At 34.9% G+C, this 12,774-nt stretch overlaps 1 protein-coding gene across 1 annotated transcript in view; it reads right to left on the bottom strand.

Moving 5' to 3' along the window:
* Positions 1-6,339, bottom strand: part of BTR1L (binding to TOMV RNA 1L (long form)) — a 76,087-nt gene extending 69,748 nt beyond the window's left edge. Inside the window, exon 1 of the mRNA XM_089827947.1 lies at positions 6,128-6,339. Within this exon, the coding sequence (XP_089684073.1) occupies positions 6,128-6,242 (115 nt within the window). The 5' untranslated portion in view covers positions 6,243-6,339. The remainder of the gene's footprint in view (positions 1-6,127) is intronic.
* Between the last annotated feature and the right edge of the window lie 6,435 nt (positions 6,340-12,774).

The following is a 12,774-nucleotide window of genomic DNA, read 5'->3' as shown; positions in this document are numbered from 1 at the left end:
GATTATACACGAAAAGAACTCTCCTACCATAGTGAACACATCAATGGAGTTCTTCAAGGTGGTTGATATCAAACAAGGAATAACGAAATTAGCAAGTGGTAAGACATTGACGTTGATGAGCTTCAAGCTGAATTTTTGAAATGGGGAGTTAAGCTTCTTGCCCCTTACATTAAGGAACCTTCAGTAGTGTCATTCGAAATGATTTTCCAGTATATTGGACAACTCGTGTAGTTATTCCTCTTTTAAAAATGGAGACATCAATAACCCATCTAACTATAGCACTAATATGGTCAAGCCCCTTCTTGGCAAACTTTTATAGAGCACGATGTGATGTAGACTCAGCAGTTGAGTAGAAGCTGAAGGAAAAAGAACAAGAGGGCAAACTGGTTTTAAGCCAAGACATCCCACCATTGATCATTCCATCAGCCTTTGGCATTTGATAGAGAAAATATGGAGCATCCAGGGTGCTATATTGTGGACTTCGAGAACCTTTGACATGGTACAAAGAGAAGCTACGGAATAGAATGCAAAAATTAGGTATCCCTGATGTGTATAGGGCAGGAGTACCTATATAAGAGAGTTAGAGCCAAAATCATACCTAGTGAAAGAATGTTGAAATGTTTTGGTAGTGACATTTGTGTTAAGCAAGGATGCCCTTTATCCCTTACTTTGTTTGGTTTGTAAATTGATAAATTAGAAAGTTGGTTAAACAAAACAAATGGAGAAGGATTCCAAACAGCAAGATATGTGGTGATGCTACTTTCAATGCTAAAATCTTATCTTAATATCAAAAACAATTCATGGATTAAGAGATCATTTAAGGGCCTTGGAAAATTTCTGTCGAGAGGTAGGAATAAGGTGAACATTACTGAAACTAAAGTCGTGAATTTCTATTTATAAGGAAAGGAAAACAAATTACCTTTCTTCTGGAAAGTAGACACTGAAAATGATGAAAGAATACAAATATCTTGGGATTGACTTCCACAGTAAGCTCAGTTGGGAGACTTGTAGAGAAAAAAAGATACAAGGAGGATTGCAAGCATCATATCTACTCCAAAATAGGTGTAGAAAAGCAGAACTTTGGGATTGGAAAATCAAGAAAACTCTTTTTGATTTGCTGGTTACACTGGCTGTCTTTTATAATTATAAAGTTTAAAGAGGTGGCATGTCATAATGTGGATGGAGACACTTAGAGAGAATTCATAAACACCTAGTCACAAGCAATCTCAACGTACGCAGAACCATATGAAATCATATAGCAAAAGTAGGCACTTTTCTAATGGAGGCATCATTAATAACCCGATTAATAAGCTATTTAAAGAAGGTTGAAAGCATGGGTAAACAACACTAGCCCAAAATTTTGACGAAAGAGCCTTTAACCGTATGAAGAAAACTTGGATGAAACAAAACAAAAGTGCCATAATAGAAATAAGTGGTTGAGCAAGTGGAACATCAAGTTGCATGAGCGTCCTAATGCCAATGAGGAAATAAAAAAAGTTTTTCATAGAAAAGCTTCGAACTGCCATGTAGGCTAATCACGTTGCTCAAAAAAAGGCTTATTGCATCAAAGAATTTAACCGAACTCGAGAACATAGAAAGAATGCATATCTAGGAGCAGCCATTATAGGGAAAGCAAAGTTACTAGTAGCACAATTAAGAACGGGTTCGCATCATCTCAAGTGCAAGATGGGTAGGTGGATGAGGCCCAAAGAGCTATGGGAAGAGAGAACTTGCATTTTCTATAGGGTGGGCACAATTGAGACAGAATGGCACTTTCTCATAGAATGCATAGAGTATGAAGATATACAAAATCATCTTGACGATGAAAACATGCACAATAAGATGACCCAAATTGCAAGCTTTCTAGTCAAGACACATAGCAAGAGATCAGACATTGAAAGGAATGTAGCGGTAAGTTAAGGTTGTAGACTAATCACTTTGTGGACATCATTAAAATCATTCACTCATTCATTCAAACCAAATAAAGAAATGTAAGCAAAAAATTCACCATGGAAGAGGTTGTCTATTCAACAAACATTGCAAGGATACTCATGGGTGCTAAAGGGGGATCATTGTGGACCCATTGAGTTATTTCATACCCTAATCAATAGCAATGGGAATTTTCTTTCAAAAGCAAGGCATGATAAAGTGAAGGATACCAAAAAAGTCGTTTACTTTCTACTAAGGAATTGAATAATAGACAGTGAATTTTTTTAAATGAAAACTCTATGGAAAGCTCAAATGGGTGATCATTATTTGTATCAAACACTAGGTTGATTTAGGCATTGTACGTTTTAGTTTTCAAGGTTGTACTCTTTGTCTGCCAATTCTGCATCACTGGAACCAATTGATCTTTAGCAAGTTTGCTCATTTAAACAGAGCAGATAGACCCCTATGTCCACATTCACATATCAAGAAGAAACAACCTTTTCACAAAATAGGAGGCAATGAAATAAATTTATTTTTAAAAAAATTACAATGCTTTTAAAAATTTTGTTTTAATGAACGTCCTTAATTAAATATATTATATTGTATCAAAAATTCCTTCACATTCCTTCAACGCTTACCAATAACCAAAGAAATGAATATAAGATTTGAGATTTGAAGGGTTTTAAGGAGTGTTTGCAATTTTAGGACTCATTTTAGTTTTTGTTTGACATTTTAGCTATACCTGTAATTTACCTAGGAGATCTAAGATGTGCTAGAATAGACCACCAAAAAAACACCTAGACCTAGCACTCAACTTGTCCAAGCCGGGTAACTAAATTTTGGATATACCTAATAACATAGAGGTCAAACACATAGGAGATTCCTAAGATCCCTAAAGCCCAAGTTAAGAACTTTTCCACATCATCTTTTGCAACTAGTCACAAATAAAAAGCCATTATTTCTCAAAGGCCAGGTGGTTTCTACAGAATCTAGCAGTATAATTATCTCAAACATAAGATTAATACTCCATGCATGTGTCACCTTCGCCACAAGCTTACATGTCTTCCCAAAAATGTGTGGTCATATTCCCAAAAATGTGCGGTCAAACAGTGATATCGTAGCTAACTTTATCCTATGCCACAGGTCCAAGAATGTCAACTCTACCATGTGCATCTCCTCCATGAAATTTCCCAAAAACACCAATTTTGTCCCAAGTTAGCATGGCTGTTGAGCACAATACAAATTTGCATTACAGTTCTAGCATGGTGTTCTACTTGCTCTTATAGTGTCCTTGTCTACAGACTGAAAATTGTTATTTGCACTCTCTCATTTTTCTATTGGCTTTTGCTGATAGCACTGTTGAATCAATATGGGTGGGTTGTCCCTTAGTCACCCTAGGACCTTGCATCAATGTGCCATTTTTCAGACCACGCAAACAACACACAAGGAAAGATTGATTTATAGGTCAGTTGATTTTTAACATAGATAATAGTGACTTTACAAATCTTATTGTCTTATCCATACTACAAGGGCTGAAACAGAACAGCCAATTTTCATCAAAGGAATGAGCATGACAAGAAGTGTCTTAGAAATTCAGGAAGTCCCAAACCACATGCTGTATCAAAAGGATTGTTTTGGAACAACCAATTTACACAGAGAATGTGTGTGTGACAAGAGATGGGAATCTCAAGAAAACTCCTCGTCTGCCCAGTCAACCATCCCAGTGATTCTAAAGGACACTTGCCAGTCGATTATAGAAAACTTAAAGAGAAAGAAAACAAATAAAATTCAGAAAGTAAGCCAGGAATCCATGTTTTAACTTTTAACATATAAAATTCTGCTTGTAGCACCTGCAAGATTAAATGTGATGTAGCGTGAAGTAATCTATAGTTAATTGAGGTGATTTTATTGGGCCATGGCCATTTTAAACTTTTGAGCTGCATCATATTTTGGCAGCTTGTTACAGCCAAGTCTGATTGTCAATAGATCCAATACTATGATCTCAACAGCAACGCTGCATACTACTCACTCGCAATCAAATGAATCTACAAATCGGGCTAGGAACCCGTTTGCCTCATTGCATCTAAACTTCTCTGCCATAATTGCAACTCGGGCAAATCAAATCAAAACTGCAACTGTGATCCAACAGTTATTCAATTACAACATATTTCAGCAAATGCTGAAGCAAATACATCAATTCCACGTCACAAAATCCCCCCTCTGTCCTCCAAAATGCTACAAGACCATTTAAGGTTTATTGATTTCAAAAGAAAATAAAAAATCAAGTTCTGCCCTTACAATTACAATCTTGGATTGTCTCTTAAGCAAAAGAATATAACAGAACTACTAGACCCTATTGGCCACCATGTAATCATACCCTAAATCCTAATATAATTACATCAGATTTTCAAGGACAAACATCAACTGTGTTTTATGACTTTCACACACTCTAGTGTGCACATTGAGCAGATTATTATGCAGTTATCTTAAATGTGATTTTCCACAAAACACAAGCAAAAGAACCTGAGATACAATTTTTGGAAAATTGGAGCTATAATAGATTTTATTGTGACATAGAATAGTCACATATAAAAACCATTACTTCTCAAGTAAGGCCAGGTGGTTCCTAGAAAATCTAGCGGTATAATTGTCTCAAACATAAGATTAATACTCCATGCACATGTCACCTTTGCTACAAACTTACATATCTTCCCACAAATGTGTGGTCAAACCATGATATCCTAGCTACCTTTACTCTATGCCACAGGTCCAAGAATGTCAACTCTACTATATGTATCGCTTCTATGAAATATCCCAAATACACCAATGCTGTACCAAGTTGGCATGGTTGTTGAGCAGAATACGAATTTGCATTACAGTTCTAGCATGGTGTTCTGTTTGCTCTTATATTATCCTTGTCTACAGAGAGAGAATTGTTATTTGCACCCTCTCATTGTTCTATTGCCTTTTGATAATAGCATTGTTGAATTTGCGGTTGTGTTGTCCCTTAGTCACCCTAGGACCTTGCATCAATGTGCCATTTTTGAAACCACACAAACAACACACAAGAAAAGATTGATTTATATGTAATTGATTAGTATCATACAGATGGTAACTTTACAAATCGCATTGTCCTGTCCATATTAAAAGTGCTGAATCAGAACAGTGAATTTTCATCAAAAAATGAGCATGGCAAGAAAGTGTCTTAGAAACTCAACTTCCAAACCATCATTCTGTATCAAAAGGATTGTCTTCAAGCAACCAACTTACACAAAGAATGTGAGCATGACAAGAGACAGGAAAGTAAAAAACTCCCCATCTCCCCTGTCAACAATCCCAGTGATTCTAAAGGACACTTTCCAATCGATAATAGAAATCTTAAAAAGAAATAAAACAAAATATATCAGAAAGTAAGCCATCAGGTATCCCTGTTTAAACGTATTAAATTCTACTTGCAGCACCTGTAGTATAAAAAGGTGATGCAGCATGAAGTAATTTAAAGTTAATTGGGGTGATTTTTAAGTTTTGGCCATTTTAAACTTTCGCGCTGCATCAAATTTTGGCAGCTTGTTTTGGTCAAGTCTGATTGTCAATAGAGTCAATACTATGATCTCAACATTCAACGCTGCACACTACTCGCTCTCAATCAAACAAATCTACAAATGGCACTACGAACCCGTTTGCCTCATTGTATCTAAACTTCCCTACCATTATTGCAACTCAAATTAATCACATCAATACCGTAAATGTGATCCAGCAACTACACAATTACGACATATTTCAACAAAAGCAGAAGCAAATACATCAATTCAACATCACACAATCCCCCCGTCCTCCAAAACGCTACAAGACCAGTTAGGGTTTATAAATTTCAAAAAATAAGCAAAATCACCCAAACAAAATCAAGTGCCACCATTCCAATTTCACTATTGGATAACATCTTAAAGCAAAAGAAGAAAACAGATCTACCCAACCCCGTTAGCCACCGTGTAATCATACCCTAAATACTAAAATATCAGTACATGTAATTTTCAAGAATAAACATCAACTGTGTCTTACGACTTCCACACACTCTCGCGTGCACATTGAGCAAGCTATTATGCAGTTATCCTAAATGTGATTTCCCCCAAAACACAAACAAGAAAACACGAGATACAATTTCTGAAAAAACGAATAGAAACAGATTTCAAATGCTTGCCTGAAGGCTCGTATATTAAGCCATTGCGCCTGGGAGAGTCGGAGGGCGACATGGTGTAGGGAGAACCAGGCGACTCCGGCGTGTCCGTGGGAGAAAGATCAAGTGCATCACCCATTGCAGAAACCCTGCAATTAGTTGTTAAACCTTGATTTGAAGTGTTAAGATCGCTTCTTCTGTACCCTCTAAAACATCCAAAACTTTCAAATGCTGGTGGCTGTATTGTCTGTATGCACGCCTATATACGTAAAAATGCTGAAGAGACAGATAACAGGAATCAAGCCAGATTAGATTGTTCCTCAAGACAGGTCAAGTCGTAAACCCTATTTTTGAGTAGGGGCGCTACGTAATTGTTTAAAATATATCACTGCATTTGTCGGTTTCTTTTAAATCCAAATGCGCCTTGACTTTCTGATTTTAAGTGATTTTTCACTCTCTTTTCCTTTTTAAAAACCGATCCTAACGAATGCCCTCCCTCCCTCCACTTTACAAAAGTGGGTTTGTTTTTCATTATAAACAAGGTCAACTCCTTATGCTTGTTGATAAGAGGGACACATCATCAATGGAGGGGACAGGTGACTTTCCATTAAATAGTCTCATTAAAAAGAAATAAAATGATTAATTTCACTATTAAATTGACTGCCATAAATGAAATGAGGAATCCATGCTGAGTTAGGAGTTTTATATGAATATGTTGATGAAAAGGATTTTGTGCTAATAATAAGATAATGTTTAGTTGCAATTTGTGTATATCAATTGTGATAGTGAAGATAATTGATCTAGGACTAGCAACCTAGATATATCGAACATATTTTGAGGATAAATTAAAATTAAATTTGATCTATTCATGTATATATTTGTGTAGTATGCAATAGCTTGAAATCAACTATACATCTACTTAAAAAGATACAAGCATGTCTAAACCAACTTCTAAACAAAGAAGATGATTAGACTATTGTGTACCTCAATAAAGCAAATTGTACTAAACATCACGTGTTGTGATAGTTTATTCAGCACCTATAAGGATAAAATTTATCACCCTTGAAGGGAATAAAAGTGTACTACAAGTAGGAAATCCAATTTCATAAACATTTTGTACAATCGAGATTTCTAAATCTTTTATCTCTACTACTAGATATTTATATATAAATGAAATGATAAATATAATTAGGCCTAATTATTCTTTTATCAGTGTAATTTCATAGCTATTGATTGCATATATTTTCTATTTTATTGGCCCATATAGAATATGTCTATGAAGCAAGATGGCATATGACAAATACATGTGTTATATTTCTTTTTTTGGGGATCAACAATAATGTTAAACTACATGATTATGGATAACATATTACCCTATTTAGTCTAGATTAATGATTGTCTAAAAGATGATGCAAATTTTAATTATAAAATTTGTATTTTCATGTCAATTCCTATCTATTGTAAGATATTTTGAGACAATGACTAATAATTTTACATGTGAATAATTTTTAAAACCTCTTGCAAATTTTGGCTCCTTTATTGATCCTTATCTCTCTCTTTATTCCAAATCAAATATATTTTAATCCATGTAATCTTATCTCATTCACAATTATTTTGATAGATTTATCCTGATAACTAGCTTGAATTTCCATGTAACATTTCCCTTGTGATTACTTTTAGGTGGTCAAGTTTCACCTTGAGGGGGTTAAGAATGAGGCCAAATGTTAGTTTGTGGTGACTGATTAGGGAAGTATTGTACATACTCCATAATTTTGTTGGGCCTATTTTATTAACAATTTTGGGCCGACATGTTGTAACTATTTTAACCCTAAAGCGACAAAAATACTTGTGTAGTATGGCTTAGGGTTAGGGATTTCATAAGGTGTGATGTGACAATTACTTCTTGCAGCAGTATTGAGTTGCAAGAGATTATGGATTGTAATCACGTTGTAATCACTAGATAATAATAATAATGGGCTCGTTGTTTGATGGACGTAGCCCAGGGATTAGGTGAACCAGGTTAAATCTCTATGTCTTGTCTTATCTTCTATGCAATTTATTATTTTTTGATATTGATTGCAGTTGAATGTAATTGTTATTTATTTTTTGTGGTTAATCCTAACACCAAATTAAATTTGTCACACCTCTAAATATATTTTCCTCACCCCTTTTAACTAGTGGTTATGAGTTGTCATGCTAAATATTTGTGTAAGCTTTTTATATCAAGATTCATAAAGAAATATAATATACAATTAGTTAACATGGTAAAAAAAGGCATAAGAGATTAATCAAGTGACATTTATATTTTCAATTCAAAAGAATTGCATTGTAGAGATTTTCATATAATCCACCTACTCTCTTAAAAACACTATCTTATAATAGTTGTTTAAACCATAAACCCAGTGTATTGAGAAATTGAAACTTAGTTATAAAAATCTAATAATTATGAAAAAAATTAAACATTGACATCTTTACATAGTCAACGGGCCTTAAACGTATATGGCATTTGAATTTTTAATTATTTTATTATATAGTTTTTTAATATATTAATTAATATAATTAATATTAAATATTATTATTAATTATTAATAAAGTAGAAAGATCTATGAATAAAGTACCCCAGGTTTTACAATGACCTGGAACCTGCAAAAAACATAAATAAGTTCAAACTTATGTTTTACAAGGACCTGTAACCTAAAAGCTAACAGTTAAACAAATGCTAGAAATGAAACAACAATAGGAAACCAAGACCAGTAATCCAACTAGATACTAGACCCAACAACTAAACTAATTCTTTTATAACCTTGGCTAAATCCTTACCAACCTCCATGGTACCCTAAAGGATGTTTTCTATAGTAGAACCAAGTACTACAATTGCAACTTTCTTTGTGCTTTGTCTAGTTCTTTTGTTAGGGTCACCCAAAATTTTGATAGCTACAGGGGAAATAGTCTCCTCGTTGCTTCTTTTACCTATATTTGCAGCAGTAACACATAAGTTGGAAGTAACCATGTCCATCCATTGCCAACTATCCTTTACCAGTTGGTGTAATTCCATTTCGTAGGTCTTCAACTTTTCAAGGATGTCTCCAACCTAATCCTCTAGGTGGACTCTCTTCATTTTTTCTTCATTCAATTCTCTCTAGAGCTCTCCCATTTTTTCTTAAGCACAACAATTTAATTATAGAGCCATGAGTTGACCTAGAGAGAGGTGTCAACTTTCATCTTTGCCTTATGGAGAAAAGCCAACTTCACAATATTATTTTCATCGTTGGTCTCATCATCAGACCTTTTCTCATAAATAGTAGTCACTTCCTGGGTACCCTTCAAATGTAAATGATTGTCATTATTTAAACCCTCTTGATCTGTCATCTCCTTTTGGTTCTCCTTATTCAAATTATTTGCCTTGATCACAAGAGTTTTTACCTCTACATTCTTCTCCTTGTTAAAGTCCACCAGGAGCTTTACATCAGTTATATTCGTCTTAGTAGGAATAGTCGTTTCACTTTGAGTCAAAATTCTCTCATTCTATCCCAAGGTTCTGAAAACAAATTTGACTCCATGTTCCCCTCTTTATTGTTGAGAAAGAAGATTGTTGAAAGTATAAGAATGTGGAATAATCATTATTTTATCACTGATGTCAAACCTGCTACTTACTGGTGAGACAATTGCTTACTTTGGTCTAAATGTTATCATTTGTTTGATTGATGAAGAGGATTTGAAGAAGAAAAGACAACAAGAGTGCCTAGAAAGAGGTTGAGTTATATGGTATATTAAAGGAGCACTGAGACTAGATAAGACTATGATGATATAGTGCATTGTTTGTCTACTTAAGGCTGAGATGAAAAGGAACACAAGCAAAGTCAAGAAGAAGAAGAAGAAAAGCAAAATATGTCTACTAAGCTTGATCGAGCAAATAGTGGGAGCTGAGTGATGTTAGTTAAAGTCAAGCAAAAAACTAGTATGTGCCAATCAAAGTGAAGAAACAGTGTATGCCAAGCAAATTTAGTATGTGTCGAGTGCCAGTAAAAAGACAATATGTATCAAGTAAATATTAGGGGATGTGAAGCAACCTAGTGTTGGCCAAGCATTAGAAGCTAGTTGTTGTTGAGTGATAGCATAAAGGTCTGATTAAAGATTTGATGAATCTGAGCTAATAAAGTTGATTTCTTGAATTATGTGAAGCGTGTGGAAGATAAGATTGATGAGTTGGTGGCACAAAATTCAAGGTAAACCATTTTGAGGTGAATCTAAGGAGGATTGTAAGAGAAGTTTCTAGAGGGAGAACAAAACAAAAAGATGGTTAGATTCAATGAATCTTACCTAACCCTAAAATGGACGATTGTGGTTAAGCGACAAAAGATCTAAATTTTCTATTTAAAAAGATATTAAGATAGAAGCAATGGTTGATGAAGCCTAAGGAAGAGTTAGAGGCATAGAGACAAACAAAGAAGAAGTCTAATGATACTGCTTCATATGAGGGCTTAAGGGATGGATTTACAGATGGCATACTAAGCAAGAAGGCTTAAGGAGGTGAAGGCTTGAAGGGGTGAACAAGTTATCAGAGACAAAGGAGATTCAATGCCAAGAAGAATGAAGAGCTAAATAGAGATTTGTTATCTACAAGTGAGTTGTTTTGTTATCAAATCAAGTCCTACTGCTACTCTTTAACAATTGTATTAGTTTGGATAAATCCTTTGGACTAAAATTGACCTAACAGTAATAAGTAAATCCTTTAACAAGGTGAGATTCTAATGGAACTTTCTAAAGTCCTCTAACAAGGCTCACTCCTAAAAGGGTTATCAAAATCCTTTAACCAAGTCACATTTACCAGTGTGCATTGTAACCTTTAACAGGGTTGGCTCCTAACAATGCTCACTCTAGAAGAGTGAAAATTGTTAGCATGTTACTGGTGGTTTTTCCCAAATTGGGCTTCCATGTTAAATCCTTGTGTCAAATGTGTTATTGAATCTGTGATGTTTCATGTTTACATTTATGCAAAGTTGTTTTAACCTAGGACAGTAACATACAAAGTTTTAAGGTATTGGATGATCTAATGGATGCATGCATGATATGGATATATGGATATGAATCTGTTAAGTACTAAAAACTTTTATTTGTACATTTGGACCTTGGATAACTAATTCACACCCCCCCCCCCCCCCCCCCCAAGTCATTCTAAATATTCCAACAATTGGTATCAGACCATTTGGTGCTCAAGAGGAACAAGTTTGAAGGTACTTGAAGCTAAAGATCAATATATACAAAAAGGATGTACCCAAGTTAAACAAGGATAATTTTCCTACATGGAAAAGCTTGATGAAGTTGCATCTAGGTGGACTTGGAGATTTTGCACAGTCAACTATCACCACAAAGTATGTTGAAATTGTTGGACCTCTTACTGTTGAACAGCTAAATGATAAGAAAGAACACAATCAGGCAATATTGGAGATGGTATTTGCCCTAAGCTACTAAGATTTTGAAGACATCAAAGGATGTAAAACTATTAAAAGCATGCGGGTTGCTTTACAAAATATCTATGGAGGAGATAAGAATGTGTTAGGAGCCAAATCAAAAAGTCTTAGAGGAAAGTTGATGATATGAAAATGCAAGAAGGTGAAACTATAGACACCTAAATCTGATTACATCACTAGGAAAATGTATTTAGTCATCTCTCAAGACATTGTTGATTGAATATTTGTTATTTAATTAGTTAATTGTCATCCCCTAGTTAATTAATTAAATTAATTAACTATAGTCCAATTTATTAAATTAAATGATAACCCAAAATCAACTTATCAATTAAAACCCTTTCCCTCTATTAAATTAAATAAATTCTCAAATCTATTTTATTTAATTCCATACCCTCATTTTATTAAATAAATCATTTAATAAAATATCTAAACTCCTAAAACATCCCTTAGACCAACCTTTACTCCTAATCCAACCCATTCACCTATACTAACCTCACTTAGCCACCTAACCAACCCATCCCATCAAAGCTAAGCCACTTGTCCCCCTAACCTCCTTTCTAAACAAATCCTAATCCCCCTCCTAAGCATGTGCACAACTTTAAGCAAGGGTTAGGACTTGCCATCCCAAGCCAAAGTCAAAATATATCCTTTATCCTCTTCCATTCCCATCCAAGAGCATTGGTGGCTCTTACATGCCATAAATGACTCTTAAATCCCTCTTACATACTCAACCTCCCTCATTACTCCCTTGACCAACCCTTATCCTATCCTCTCTCACTCATCCTCCTTGTGACAAGTGTCACTTCCCTATTGGCTCTAAACAAGAACAATCCTTGTGCTTCCCTTTAAGTGCATCTCAGCCCTCCCTCACCATCCTTCCATCCTTAAATCCCAACCATCCATTTCACTACCCCTTCTACTATAAATGAAACCCTCTCCCTTCACAAATAGAATCTACTTTTTATGCAAAGTTTTTAATGCTATTTTGAGAGCCTAAAAACTACCAAAATACGATCATAATGTTGAAATCCCTCCATACCCCCATTATTGAAACCCTCATCCATACACACACTTGGTGAAAAACCCCCACCTATTGGAAGCTTGAGCACAACGTGAGCATACATCCCCTCTCATCAGGGACATAGCTTCGTCATTATGGGAAGCACTTGAGGAGTTTACCATTCTTGGTCTACTTTCCTC

Source organism: Cupressus sempervirens, chromosome 1 (genome assembly GCF_028749045.1).
Source record: "Cupressus sempervirens isolate cs-2001-9-10 chromosome 1, ASM2874904v1, whole genome shotgun sequence".
Classification (NCBI taxonomy): Eukaryota; Viridiplantae; Streptophyta; class Pinopsida; order Cupressales; family Cupressaceae; genus Cupressus; species Cupressus sempervirens.
The sequence above is the reverse complement of the archived record's forward strand: the minus strand, read 5'-3'. Positions and strand labels throughout refer to the sequence as shown.